Source organism: Pongo pygmaeus, chromosome 1 (assembly GCF_028885625.2).
Source record: "Pongo pygmaeus isolate AG05252 chromosome 1, NHGRI_mPonPyg2-v2.0_pri, whole genome shotgun sequence".
NCBI lineage: Eukaryota > Metazoa > Chordata > Mammalia > Primates > Hominidae > Pongo > Pongo pygmaeus.
In genome coordinates, this window is record NC_072373.2 from 111,659,146 (window position 1) to 111,673,155 (window position 14,010).

The 14,010-nt window shown below is 35.2% G+C and overlaps 1 protein-coding gene across 1 annotated transcript in view; it reads left to right on the plus strand.

Moving 5' to 3' along the window:
- Positions 1-14,010, plus strand: part of SPAG17 (sperm associated antigen 17) — a 233,433-nt gene that overhangs the window by 124,155 nt on the left and 95,268 nt on the right. The window contains exons 19-20 of the mRNA XM_063651455.1: positions 5,098-5,279; positions 6,911-7,002. Coding sequence (XP_063507525.1) covers positions 5,098-5,279; positions 6,911-7,002 — 274 coding nt within the window. The remainder of the gene's footprint in view (positions 1-5,097; positions 5,280-6,910; positions 7,003-14,010) is intronic.

Consider the following 14,010-nt stretch of genomic DNA (forward strand, 5'->3'; position numbering starts at 1 on the left):
TAACCATCCCAGTATAAGTGAAATGATATCTAATTGTCATTTTGATCTGCATGTCCTTGATGATTAGTGTTGAACACCTTTTTATATACCAAATCTAGCCAGTAAACCCTGGAGGAGGGAACTCCTTCTTAAATTGCAAAGACAGCAACAGAAAACTTCAAGGAACGTGACGAATTCAGGAAATATAAATGTGACCAAAGGAACACATTTATAACACAACTGAGAATACTGTACCCAGCAAATGTAGCCTTCAGAAATGAAGGAGAGATAGTCTTTCCCAAACAAAAGCTGAGGGAGTTCATCACCACCAGACCTGCCCTTCAATAAGTACTCAAAGAGAGTTGTCAAGTTGAAATGAAAAACACTAAATAGCAATGTGAAAACTTATGAAAGAATAAAACTTACAGGCAAAGGCAAGTATATACTCAAATTCAGGATACTCTAATACCGTAATGGTGGTTCATAAATCACGTTTAACACTAGCATAAAAGTTAAAGTCAAATGTATTACAATAACTAGTTGTGATGATTCATTAATGGATACACATTACAAAAATATGTAAATAGTGATGTCAATAACATAAAATGTTGGGAGGGGAGAGTTGCAGCTACATGGGAGTCTTAGGCTGGAGGATCATTTGAGCCTAGGATTTGGAGTCCAGCCTGGGTAAGATATCAAGACCACATCTCTAAAAAATGGAAAAAGAAAAAAAAACTTCTACAAATGTGTGTTTTGTGTAAAATCAAAGGCAAGTTTTATCAGCTTAAAATGGACTGTTATACATGTAAGATGTTTTATGTAACCACAAAGCAAAAATCTATAATAAACACATGAAAGATAAAGAGAAAGGAATGAAACAATAACACTGCAAAAAAATCAGCCAGTCAAAAAGGAAGACAGCAAAAGAGTAGGAAAGAAACAAAAGAACCATAAAACAAAATTGAAAATTATTCAACATAATCAAGTGAAATTTATAACTGGAATGCAAGAATGGTTCAATATATGCAAATCAATAAATGTAATATACTATATTACAGAATGAGGGTAAAAGAGGAAACAATGAACTAAATGGCAATAGTTTATTAATAATTACTTTAAATGGATTAAATTCTCCAATTCAGAGTGGATGAATGGATAATAAAACAATATCCAACTATACTCTGCCTGCAAGAGACTCATTTTAGATTTAAGGGCACAAATAAGGTGAAAGTGAGGAGAGAGAAAAAGATATTCCATGCAGATAATAACCAAAAGAGATCAAGGTTGTCTACACTTATATCATATGAAATAGGCTTTAAGTCAAAATTGTTACAAAAGGTAAAGAAAGACATATAATGACTACATCATTATATAATGACAAGGTCAGTTCTCCAAGGAGATAGACCAATTGTAAATATGTATGTACACAACACTGAACAGCAAAGTAACATAAAGCAAATATTAACAGAACTAAAGGAGGAGTAAACAGTAATACAATAGCACTAAGATTGGATTCCTAATTTTAAGTGTTCTTACCCCACAAAAAATGATAATTGTGCAAGATAGTATGTATGTTAATCAATTCAATTTAGCCATTCCACAGTGTATACATATTTCAAAAGCACATGTTGTACATGATAAATATTTACAATTTTTATTTATTTAAAAATAAATTAAAATTCAAAAAATGGATTACTGTCTTAAAGTATACACAGAAATCAACTCAAAATTGGTTAAAGATGTAAATATAATTCCTTCACATTACTTCACAGGGAAAATCATTTTGAGCTTATGGCTTCCTAGGGGCTAGATGACATGGCCAAGGAGAGAAATGGTAATATGAAGAGATCAAGGATCAATTGTCTGTAACTTTTTCAATCCTTCTAAAAGTAATCCTCTATTTAGATTTGTTAATTCTTCAATCAATTTGAGTAATTTCTGTTTTTCTAGGGAATCATGCATGACATCTAGATTTTCCCGTCTCTTGGCATAAAATTCAAGAGTATTCTCAAGATTGTCTGTTTATGAGAAAGATGTGTTCATATATCTTTTTATGATTATGGATTTATCTACTCCCCTTTCTATTATTTTGACATGTGTAGCATGTGTGTGCAAATTTATTTTGAATCCTTCTTAATTGAGGATTTTTATCAATCTGATAAAATGTCCCTCTGTTCCCTTTAATACTTTCTACCTTGTATTTAATAATGTTTGATATTAATATTTTTAGATAGTCTTTCTTTATAAAAGAATTTATTGGTATAACTTTCCCAGTCATTTTATATGTCAGGTAGGTATTGTATTTCACTAGGTTAGTGTAAAGTTGACTACCGGGGTTAAACTAAGAAGAGGATTACTTTTCTCCTGTAGCAAGAAATCTGGACTTGGGCAGTGCCTCAGAGCTAGTACAACCACTTGTAAAAGTCATCAAAGACCTAGGCTTCTGGCTTCTTAGTCTGCCATCTGCCACACTTCTATCTTTCTGCATAATTTCGTTTGTATGTACATCTCTTTTAAATAACACTTTGAGGCCAGCCCAGTGGCTCATGCCTGTATTCCCAGCATTTTGGGAAGCCAAGGCAGGAGGCTCGCTTGAGAACAGGAGTTTGAAACCAGCCTGGGCAACATGGCAAAACCTGTCTCTACAAAAAATACAAAAATTAGCTGGGTCTAGTGGTGTGCACCTGTGATCCCAGCTACTTGGGAGTCTGAGCTGAGAGAATTGCTCAAGCCCAGGAGTTTGAGGCACCTGTGAGCCATGATTGTACCATTGCACTCCAGCCTGGGTGGCAGAGCAAGACCTTGTGAAAAATAAATAAATAAATAGCAACTTGCATTTTTTTAGTTACTCTGATAGCCTATGTCTTTTAAAGGATTTTCATAATAATGAAAAATAAAGTTAAGTATTTTTAATGCTAAAGAATTTAATCCATTCACTTTTACTTTTGTTGATAATGCATTTGGTTTTATTCTTACCTTTAATTTTATAAATAAATTTCTATGTAGTATTAATCTATTTTCTTTTGTTAGACTGAATATTCTAAGTTTTTTCTGAGTTCGTGATTTTTAAAAGTTATACATTCTATTCATATTCTGCTAGAGGTTGTACTTACCCTTTTAAATAACATTGAAATATTTTTATCTCATATCTGGAGTTAATGAGTATTAATATTATTTTACAAAAAAAAATTTAAATTTAATATAATTCCATTTACCCCCAACAAATCCCTGCTTCTCATTTTGAAATTGTCTAGAACTATTATTTCTCATTGTAAAGTAATAGTTTTTAATCACAAATAAGTAGCATAGTTACATTTAATTGTAAATCATACTGCTTTTTTTCTTGACCTTTTAACTTATATCCAATGTTGTCTTATTTCTCTGATTTATTTTTTTAATGCAACTAGAACACATTTGTGAGTAAATACTTCAGAAAGTACCTATGTGTAATAAGCTTTGTGAATCATTGCATGCTTAATATTTATTTTGTTCTCTCATTTGAAGACTGATTGAGCTGTATACATAAGTCTATGTTTCCTTGGTGTAGGTTACTTGTAAGTATTTTGATTTTTATTTGACATGCAGACTCATCAAAAAGGTCTGAGCAGAGGAAAGACATGATCTGACTTAAGAGTTACAAGGATCACCCTAGTTGCTATGTTGAGAATATACTTTGGGGGCCCAGGGTAGGAGCAGGGAAACCAGTTGGAGGCTATTGCAGAAATCCTAGCAAGAGATGGTAACGGCTTAGACCAGGGCAATAGCAGTAAAGGTGGTGAGAAGTCAGCAGATTTTGAATATATTATAAGTACATGTCTTTTAAAATTATTTTTAAATAATTTAAAAAATAATTTAGATTTCCTGACAGATTGGAAAAATGTAAGAAAATAAGAAGCCGGGCGTGGTGGCAGGTGCCTGTAATCCCAGCTACTGGGGAGGCTGAAGCAGGAGAATTGCTTGAACCCGGGGAGGCGGAGGTTGCAGTGAACCAAGTGGTTGCGCCACTGCACTCCGGCCTGGGTGACAGAGTGAGACTCAGTCTCAAAAAAAAAAGAAAGAAAATAGAAAATAAGAGTAATCAAGGAGAACATCAGGGTATTTGACCTGTTTAACTGGAAGTGTAGACTTGCCATCAACTAAAAATGCCAGAGAATTTGGATGCTGCAGGTTGGAGTAGATCCAGAGTTCATTTGGGGACATGTTGAGTTTGAGATATCCATTACCTTCTAAATGAAGATGTTGGGTGCCCCCATAATTCATAGTTTACATTTATAGTTTATTTCTCCGAAAAGGATGAAGAATTAAAGAAAACTATTAAACAACCTGAGTATATAAGCCATCTAGCTTTATTTTTTCAAAACCTTAAGCTGCACTTTCACATAATTTGACAATAACTAATTTTTATTGTCAAATCTAAATCTTATAACTAATGTCCTCAGAAACAACTCTCTTTGGACGTTCATGTAAGTGTATATAACATTTAATTTAAATAATTACACTAGTCAGTAGAAGTGATGTGAATGAATTTGGGAACAAATATGATTGTTGGTAAGCAACAAATTGCCAATGAAAGCATAAACGCACAAGCAGTTAGAGAATAGTATTTAAGATGTTCATATTCATAAGGTCAGTGAGTTTCATAGCAAAGCTATAGTGATTTAGTTAATCCAGTGAGTATTAATTGGTCTCAATTTTAAAAGTTCCTAATGTGCTATAAAATTCTCTGAAAAAGAGATTGCATTATATTATTCTCCAACTAACAGTGGTGAAAGTGATCATCTCTTCAAACTGTCATTAACTCTTGGTATTATTAAACTTATTAATCCTTCACTTCAGTGGAAGATCTTATTTCTTTTTTTATTTCTTAAACCCAAAGCCTAGTGAGTCAGATGAAAGATCTCATTTTTAAATTTACGTGTCTTTAACTGTTGATGAAGGGCATTTTTCATATGTTCAGTGGATATTTGTATTTGTCTATTTTGTACAAAATACATCTAGGATATATTCAAACTCATTATATTTGTGACATGAGCAAAAAGTTTATTTGCACAGTCAATATCTTTAGTATTTATTGACTGTCATAGTAACTCAATTGACGTCTGCTATTGTTTTGTTTAGGAATTATTTGGAACTTGTTGCAAAATCTATTCAAGATTGGATTACAAAAGAAGAAGCTGTATATCAGGAATCTAAAATGAATGAGGAAATCATCAGGACCAGAGCTGAGCTGGAATTGAAATCTTCTGCTAATGCCAAACTTACTTCTGCTAGCAAAATTTTTTCCGTTAAAAAATCTAAAAGTAAGTAACCAGTTCAACTTATACATAGAATAAAATTCAAGAACGTTGTTCTCTCTTAATTTAATCAAGACTGTGAATATTTTCAACATTAAAAAGAATTACCCAAAAAAGTTCCTGTGACTCTTCACTTTCTCTGGTAAATAGAGTAGCTGCATTCCAAATATGGGATTGTACCTGAGTGCAATAATAGAATATTTTTTATATTGACCCCACTTGTTGTCAAATCTGGAAGATTCCATCTGTTGTGCAGATCAAATGTTACATGTTAGAGAAATGCCAAATGCTTTTATTGGTAGGACTGGTAAATTAAGCTATCTAAGATTTGTTGACAATAGAAGAGGTAAATTCAGAGTTAGTAGATATCTATTTGAATAATTATAGATTCCAAAATTGAGATTAAAACAAGATATTTCTTAGAACAGCAAACAGAAGGGTCCCAAGACTAACTGGATGTAGGAATCTAAAGATAATGGGGAAAGAGATTTTTGGAGGCCTCTGTCAGGGACTTGACAGGATATTGGATCAATATATACCTTTGTTGTTGATGATGTTGTTGTGGTTGTTATGTTGTGTTATTGTGGCCTTGAGGCTGTGGGCAGAAGGGGAAGATGGTGACAAAGAGAGTAAAATAGACTTTTAGAAAGATACTTGGTAAAGAAAAGAAGTGAAACAATGAGATAATTCATCTAGAAAATAATCATGTTTCATTAAGTTTGTGCAAAGAAAATGGACTCCTTGTTAATAATACTCATTTATTATAGCCAAAGTGAGAGGGATTTCTCATAAAGAATCAACGCTACATAATTTCCAAAATTTTGGCAACTTCTATCAATTACCAAAGGAGTTTGTACGTGGCATGATTTTAAAGTAAACCATATAAAAGCAAGTTAATGATGAACCTTTTACCATATCGACCAAAATGGTTGTATAATCTATCAATTCTGGGTCCTGATGAGGACCCAGAAGGAGAGCATTAAGTACCAAAAAAAAAAAAAAAAAAAAAGAAATAGGACTATAGACTATATTTTTTAAAACAAATGGGTAGGGCTGCCCTCTAACACTCATGTCTAGGGCCACACCTCCCTATTAGTAAGAAAAAAATGTGAGTTTACTGCCTTTTCTTTATAATTCTACTGAAAAGACCAAAAACCTGTGAAAATTTAAATAATGGTTAATTTGGGGTTGGATGCACCTGATAGATATTGCATTCAATTTCAGGTCTCTCAAGTATGGAAAAGTGTAAGTCTTCAAAACAGAATGACTACAATGGTAAAAGAAGCGCTTCAATATGGATGGAAATATTAGATTTGTTCTGTGTAGTCTTAAAGTGGTAAACTAGGATTGTTAGGTGAAAGCTTTAGAGAGAGAGAGACTACAGTTCAATAAAAGCTGCAACGTATCAACACACTGAGAATGGAATGCACTGTCCCCAGAAACCTGAGTTCCCCATCACTGATGTGGCTCAGTCCCATTTCAGATGTTCATTCTAGAGATGGCAAGAAAAAATCAGAGATAAATAAATGAGAAGTTGAACTTGAAAGCCTCTGAGATCTCATCTCACCCAGAGATTTGGTCCTTCTATGATATCTTATTTAAGAGTTACTAAGAAGTTTAATTTTATCCGATTATAGGTAACAAAGGAATCAGCAAAACAGAGATATCAGATCAAGAAAAAGAAAAAGAGAAGGAAAAGATTCCTTTCATTTTAGAAGGCTCTCTCAAGGTAATCCAGCTTACATAAAGTTTAAAAAAGAGGCAAAACTAAAGTATTACAGAACAGGATAGTGGTTGCCTTTGGGGCAGTGGGAGTGGATAGTGATTGGGAAGAAGCATGAGGATGGCTTCCTGGAAGCTGGAGACCATCTCTTTTTGACCTGCTGGTATTTACAGGAGTGTTTGATTTGTGCTATTTGTGCGTTTTTGTGTATATGTTATAGCTTATTTTTAAAAGGTTTTTAAATATGCTGTCATTTTTTTTCCCATTATGGTATCAGGGCTTTTATGTCATTGATTCTACTGGATTGATTCCACTTTGAGATATACATATATATTTTTATGCATTCTCTTAGAATATTTTTATAGATTTATTTTTTATATTCAGATATCTATCTGAAATGTATTTTTACATAGTATAATGTAAAGGTCTCACTTTTTCTTTGTACAGATAGGCTATTTTACTAGTACTTTTTAACTAAATATAATATTAATTCTCCCCACTGAATTTGGCTGTTGATTAGATCACATATTAGGCACCCATTTATTCTTTGAATTCAATTTTGAATGTTGTATTCTGTTTCAGTCACCTACTTAATTATTCCTATGCATGTACCATGCTATTTTAATTATGATAGCTTTGTTGTAAGCTTTCATAGTGGGTAAGCAAGAGCCAACTTCCCAACCCCCATGAGCATGCAATAAACATTTAAACAAAGTTGATTAATTTTGGTGAGCCTCTGGTTTCTGGATATTAATAGTAAAGAAAATTACATGCCATACCATCAACTTTATTGTTAATTGCTGCCAAACTTTATTAATTTTTAAACTGTCTATTTGTTTTGAGACTAACATTTGTTAGTTTTCCTCTTCTGTTGATATATTGAATTATAGAGATTGAGTTAACAACACAAGTTGCATTTGCATTTCTATAAAAAACTCATCCATTGTTTCCTTAAGTTTAGTTCTCATCCCACATAACTACATATATCATAATCGCCTAAGGGTGTCTGGTGGGAGGAGGGTCTTAGTAAAATTCACATTCCTTTACTCCATCCTAACTGCATCTTTAACAGTAGAACCTAGTAATTTTAATTTTAATAATCTCCTGGGAACATCTTTAGGTACATAATAGATAAAAATTACAGTACTATATGTTCATGGCATATTATTATTTCCATAAAAAACTGGGTTTGATTTGATAGCATTTTATTTGGAATTTTTATATCCATGGTGAATGAAACTGGTCTACAGACTTTTGTGTTGTTATTAACAAGCATTGGTATTAAGGTTATGTTGGCTTTTAAAAACTTATTTTTACTATTTATTTTTTAACTGAGAAAAAATGGTATCTATTTCTGGTGTACAACATAATGTTTTGAATTATGTACATATTATAAAATGGCTAAATCAAGCTAATTAACATATGCATTACCTCACATAGTTATTATTTTTATGTGGCAAGAATACTTAAAATCTAATTTCTTAGCAATTTTCAAGTATACATTTCATTGTTATTAACTACAGTCATCATGTTGTACAATAGATCTCTTGAATTTGTTCCTCCTGTCTAATTGAAATTTCACATCCTTTGACCTGCATATTCCCGATCCCCTTTCCTGCAGCCTCTGGTGACCACCATTCTACTCTCTGTTTTTGTGAGTTCAACTCTTTTAGATTCCACCTGTAAGTGCAATCATGTGCTATTTGTGTTTCTGTCCCTGGCTTATTTCACTTAATGTAATGTCCCCCAGGCTCATCCATGTTGCTGCAAATAACAGAATTTTCTTCTTTCTAAAGGCTGAATAGTATTCCATTGTGTGTGTATGTTTATTATATATATAATAGTTTATATATTATAATAGTATTATGTTATATTATATTATACTATATAATATATAAACCATATTATATATTGTAATTATACTATATAACTATACATACTATTATATAATACTATTATATATTATGTATTTTGTGTATATATACATACATAATACATAATGTATGTACATAATGTAATATATGTATACAATAGCTTATAGATTATAATAGTTTATATATTATAATAGTATATATTATATATTACATATAGTTTATATATTATAATAGTTTATATATTATAATAGTTTATATTATATAGTTTATATATTATAATAGTATTATGTTATATTATATTATACTATATATAATATATAAACCATATTATATATTGTAATTATACTATATATTATAACTATACATACTATTATATAATACTATTATATATTATGTATTTTGTGTATATATACATACATAATACATAACGTAGTATGTACATAATGTAATATTTGTATACATAGTATTACAGAATATATACATAAATTAGTATTCCATTGTGTGTGTGTGTGTGTGTGTGTGTGTGTGTATCTCACATTTTCTTTATTCATTTATCTGTTGATGGATGCTTAGGTTGATTCCATATCTAGGCTATTGTAAATAATGCGGCAATAAACATGAGCATGCAGATACCTTCTCAGGATACTGATTTCAAATCCTTTAGATATATACCCAGTAGTGGGATTGCTGGATCATATGGTAGTTCTAATTCTAATTTTTGAGAAGCCGCCATACTGCTTTCAATAGTGACTGTAGTAATTTATATTCCCATCATCAGTGTACCATAGTTCTCTTTTCTCCACATCCTCCCCAACATTTATTATCTTGTCTTTTTTCTCACAGCCATTCTATCAGGTGTGAAATGGTATCTCATCATGAGTTTAATTTGCATTTCCCTGCTGATTAGTTATGCCGCGCATTTTTCTTCATGAACCTGTGGGACATTTGCAAGCCTTCTTTTGAGGAATGTCTGCTCCGGTCCCTTGCTCATTTTTTAATTGGGTTATTTGTTTTCTTGCTACTGAGATGAATTCCTTAGGTATATTTTTAGATATTAACTCCTTATCAGTTGCAGGTTTTCAAATATTATGTCCTATTCCATAGGTTATTTCTTCACTTTGTTGATTGTTTTCTTTGTTGTGCGGAAGGTTTTAGTCTAATGTGATGCCATTTGTCTATTTTTGTTTTTGTTGCCTGTGCTTTTGAGGTCATATTCAAAACATCATTGCCCAGAACAATGTGATGGAGATTTCTCTTGTGTTTTCTTCTAGTAAGTAGTTTCATAATTTCAGGACGTACATTTAAGTCTTTAATCCATTTTGTGTTGTTTTTGTGCATGCACATTAGATAAGAGTCTAATTTCATTCTTTTGCATGTGGATATCCGGTTTTCCCAGCACCATTTATTGAAAAACTTGGTCTTCCTCAATTTTGTGTTCTTGGCATCTATGCTGAATATGAATTGACTGTACATGTGTGGATTTATTTATGGGCCCTCTATTGTATTCCATTGATCTCTGTGTTTATGCCAGTACCATGGTGTCTTGATTACCATCGCTTTATAGCTAACCATTTTGAAATCAGGTAGTGTGATACTGTTACCAGTGGCGAATCCATATGGGTCTGCAGCAACCTCAATTCTTGCCTCCTCAGAAGAAAGAATTTAACTGAGGGGCATAAGGCAGAAGGAGAGTCTGAGGCAAGTTTTAGAGCAGAAGTGAAAGTTTATTAAAAAGCTTTAAAGCAGGAATGAAAGGAAATAAAGTACACTTGGAAGAAGGCCAAGCAGGTGACTTGAGAGATCAAGTGCACAGTTTGACCTTTTGACTTGGTGTTTTAAATGTTGGCATACTTCCAGGGTCTTGCATCACTTCTACCATGATTCTTCCCTTGGGGTGGGCTGTCCACATGTGCAGTGGCCTGCTAGCACTTGGGAGGGGAGCATGCACAGTATGGTTTCTGGAGTTGTACACATGCTCACTTGAGGCATTCTTCCCTTACCAGTCTAGCATTCCTAGAGAAAAGTCATATACCAGTTAAACTCCACTATTTTGCTTCTTAATGCACATGTTTGAGCCCACTCACCCAACTCCTGAGGTCTCGCTGGGAAGCTGCTGACCACCAGTTTCAGGTCTTTTCCATCTATTGGGAGATGCCTCCTTCCCTGGCACCAGCTGTGACTGCTTATTATTTTAGAGAGACAGTTAACAACTGCCTGGCCATCACCTGATGGTCATCTGGCATTCCCCATGTGTGTGATGGGGGGCAGCCCTCATCTGCCCTGCTCATGCTGTAACAATACCTCTAGTTTTTTTTATTTTTGCTGAAGATTGTGTTGGCAATTAGGAGTCTTTGGTGATTCCCTACAAATTTTAGGATATTTTTCTATTTATGTGAAAAGATGACATTGGAATTTTGATAGGGATTATATTGAATCTGTAGATCACTTTGGATAGCATGGACATTTTTATTGTGTTGAGATACATTTCCTCTTTATCTACTTTGTTGAGAGTTTTTATTATGAAAGGATATTTGAGTTTGTCATATGTTTTTTCCACATCTATTATGATGATCATATGATTTTTATCTTTCATTCTGTAATATGGCATGTCACATTTATTGACTTGAATATGTTGAGTCATCTTTGCATCCCAGGAATAAATCACACTTAATCATGAGGAATGAGCCTTTCAAATGTGCTGTTGAATTCAGTTTACTAGAATTTTTTGGAGGATTTTTGCATCTAACATCACCAGGGACAATGGCCTGTCATTTTATTTTCTTGTAATGTCCTTGTCTAGCTTTGGTATCAGGGTAATGTTGGCCTCATAAAATGAGTTTGGAAGTATTCTCTTCCCTTCAATTTTTTTCATAGGGTGAGAAGAATTTGTATTAGTTCTTTAAATGTTTGAGAGAATTCATTAGTAAAGCCATCAGGTCCTAGGCTTTTCATGATGGGAGACATTTTATTACTGATTCAGTCTCTTAGTTGTTATTTGTATGTTCAGTTTTATATTTCATCATGACTCAGTCTTGGTAAGTTGTATGCTTCTAGGAATTTATCCATTCCTTCTAGGTTATCAATTTGTTGGTGTGTAATTATTTATAGTACTCTCTGATCCTTTGTATTTTATTTTTTATTTTTATTTTTTTTAGATGGAGTCTCACTCTGTTGCCCATGCTGGAGTGCAGTGGTGCAATCCGGGCTCACTGCAACCTCTGCCTCCTGGGTTTAAGCGATTCTTGTGCCTCAGCCTCCCGAGTAGCTGGGACTACGGGCATACACCACCATGCCTGGCTAATTTTTGTATTTTTAATAGACAGGGGGTTTCACCATATTGGCTAGGCTGGTCTCAAACTCCTGACCTTGTGATCTGCCCACCTTGGCCTCCCAAAGTGCTGGGATTATAGGCGTGAGCCACTGTGCCCAGCTGATCCTTTGTATTTCTGTGGTACCATTGTAATGTCTCCTCTTTTATTTCCAATTTTATTTATTTGAGTCATCTCTCTTTTTTTCAGTTTAGCTAAAAGTTTGTTCATCATGTTTATCTTTTTGAAAAACAAATTTAGTTTCATTAATTTTTTAACAAAAAGTTGAATAGTTTTATTTATCTTTTCTGGGTCTGAAGGCTTCAGCCTGAAGCCTGGGTCTGCTGAGGTGGGCCTGGAGCTTGGGTCTGCTCTGACAAGCCTGGATCCTGAATCCGCAGCAGCCAGCCTGTCACCAGAGTCCACTGGGGTAAATCTGTTGACTGGGTTCATGGAGGTGGGCCTGGAGTCTGGGTCCTTGAGTGCTGACCTGACACTGAAGCAGACCTTGGGCCTGAGTCTGCAGGAGCTGGTCAGAGACTTGGATGGGCCTACAAATAGGTCCACAAGGATGGGCATGGAGCCTGAGTCCATGGAGGCAAGCCTGGGTCCACTGGAGCCTGGGGCTTTCAACACCAGCCTGGAGCATGGGGCTGACTTGGTGCTGAGCCATGAGGACAGGCCTGGGTCCTAGAACCATGTGGCCAGCCTGCACCTGACTCTGCGGGGGTGGCCCTAGAGCCGAGGTTCACAGGAACCAGCCCAGTGCTCAGATCTATTGGGATGGGCCTGGAACCTCAGTCTGCTAGAGCAGGCCTGGACCTTGTGCCTGCTGGAACATGAGGCCTCAGGGGCTGGTCTGAAACCTGGTGCCACAGGGGTTGACCTGGCATTGTGGAGTCTGTGTCCACAGGGGCCAGCCTGGAGGCTGGGTCTATGGATATTGACGGGTGCCGGGGGTTCCTGGAGGATAGGTTTTGCACTTGCCAGCCTGGAATCTGGGACTGCAGAGGTTTGCCTGGTATTAAGGCAGACTGGGTCCTGAGTCAGCAGTGGCCAGTCTGGAGCTGGAGAGCATGGGTGCTGGTCTGGCAATGAAGAGGGCTTGGAAGCTGGATCTGCATGAGCTAGCCTGAAGTCTGGGATCTGAGAACTGTCCTAGCACCAGGAAGGACCTAGAGGTTGAGCCTGCTGGGGCAGGCCTGAAGCCTGGGGCCATGGGGAGCCAGCTTGGTGCTAGAGGCAGCCTGGAGTATGGGACCACTGAGGTGGGCCTGGCAGTGAGGTGGGCCTAGAGCCTGAGCCTGCAGGGGCTGGCCTGGCATTGGGGCAGGCGTGGAGGGGTGATCTGCAGATACCAGCCTGGTCTTCTTAATTCGAAACTACATTAAGATGCTATACTCTCTCACCTGGTTTTCCTGGCTCTTGTGAAGGTATTTTCATGTGTGGGTAGTTGTTAAAATCTGTGTTTCTTTGAGGGATGAGTTCTGGAAAGTCCTATTCCACCATCTTGCTGATGTCACTCTGTGTTGACTTTAAAAAGAATTGAGGAAGTGCAGGTGTAGACAAGATCAGCGTTGAAAAAAATCACTGGCATTCCTATTCACCAGCAATAACCAATTAGAAAACGTAACAAATAATAAATTTTATTCACAAGAGCAACAAAAACTATATTTTAAGTGTGTTTCTTGTAAACAAGGACTATAAACTAGATTTTCAAAAATCTTGTCTGATGAACACTGACGTTTAGCAGGAGAGTAGACTCCATTTATATCTATTCTGATTAATGACATGTTTGGGATTTCTTCAACTAACGTATTTTATATATTCTC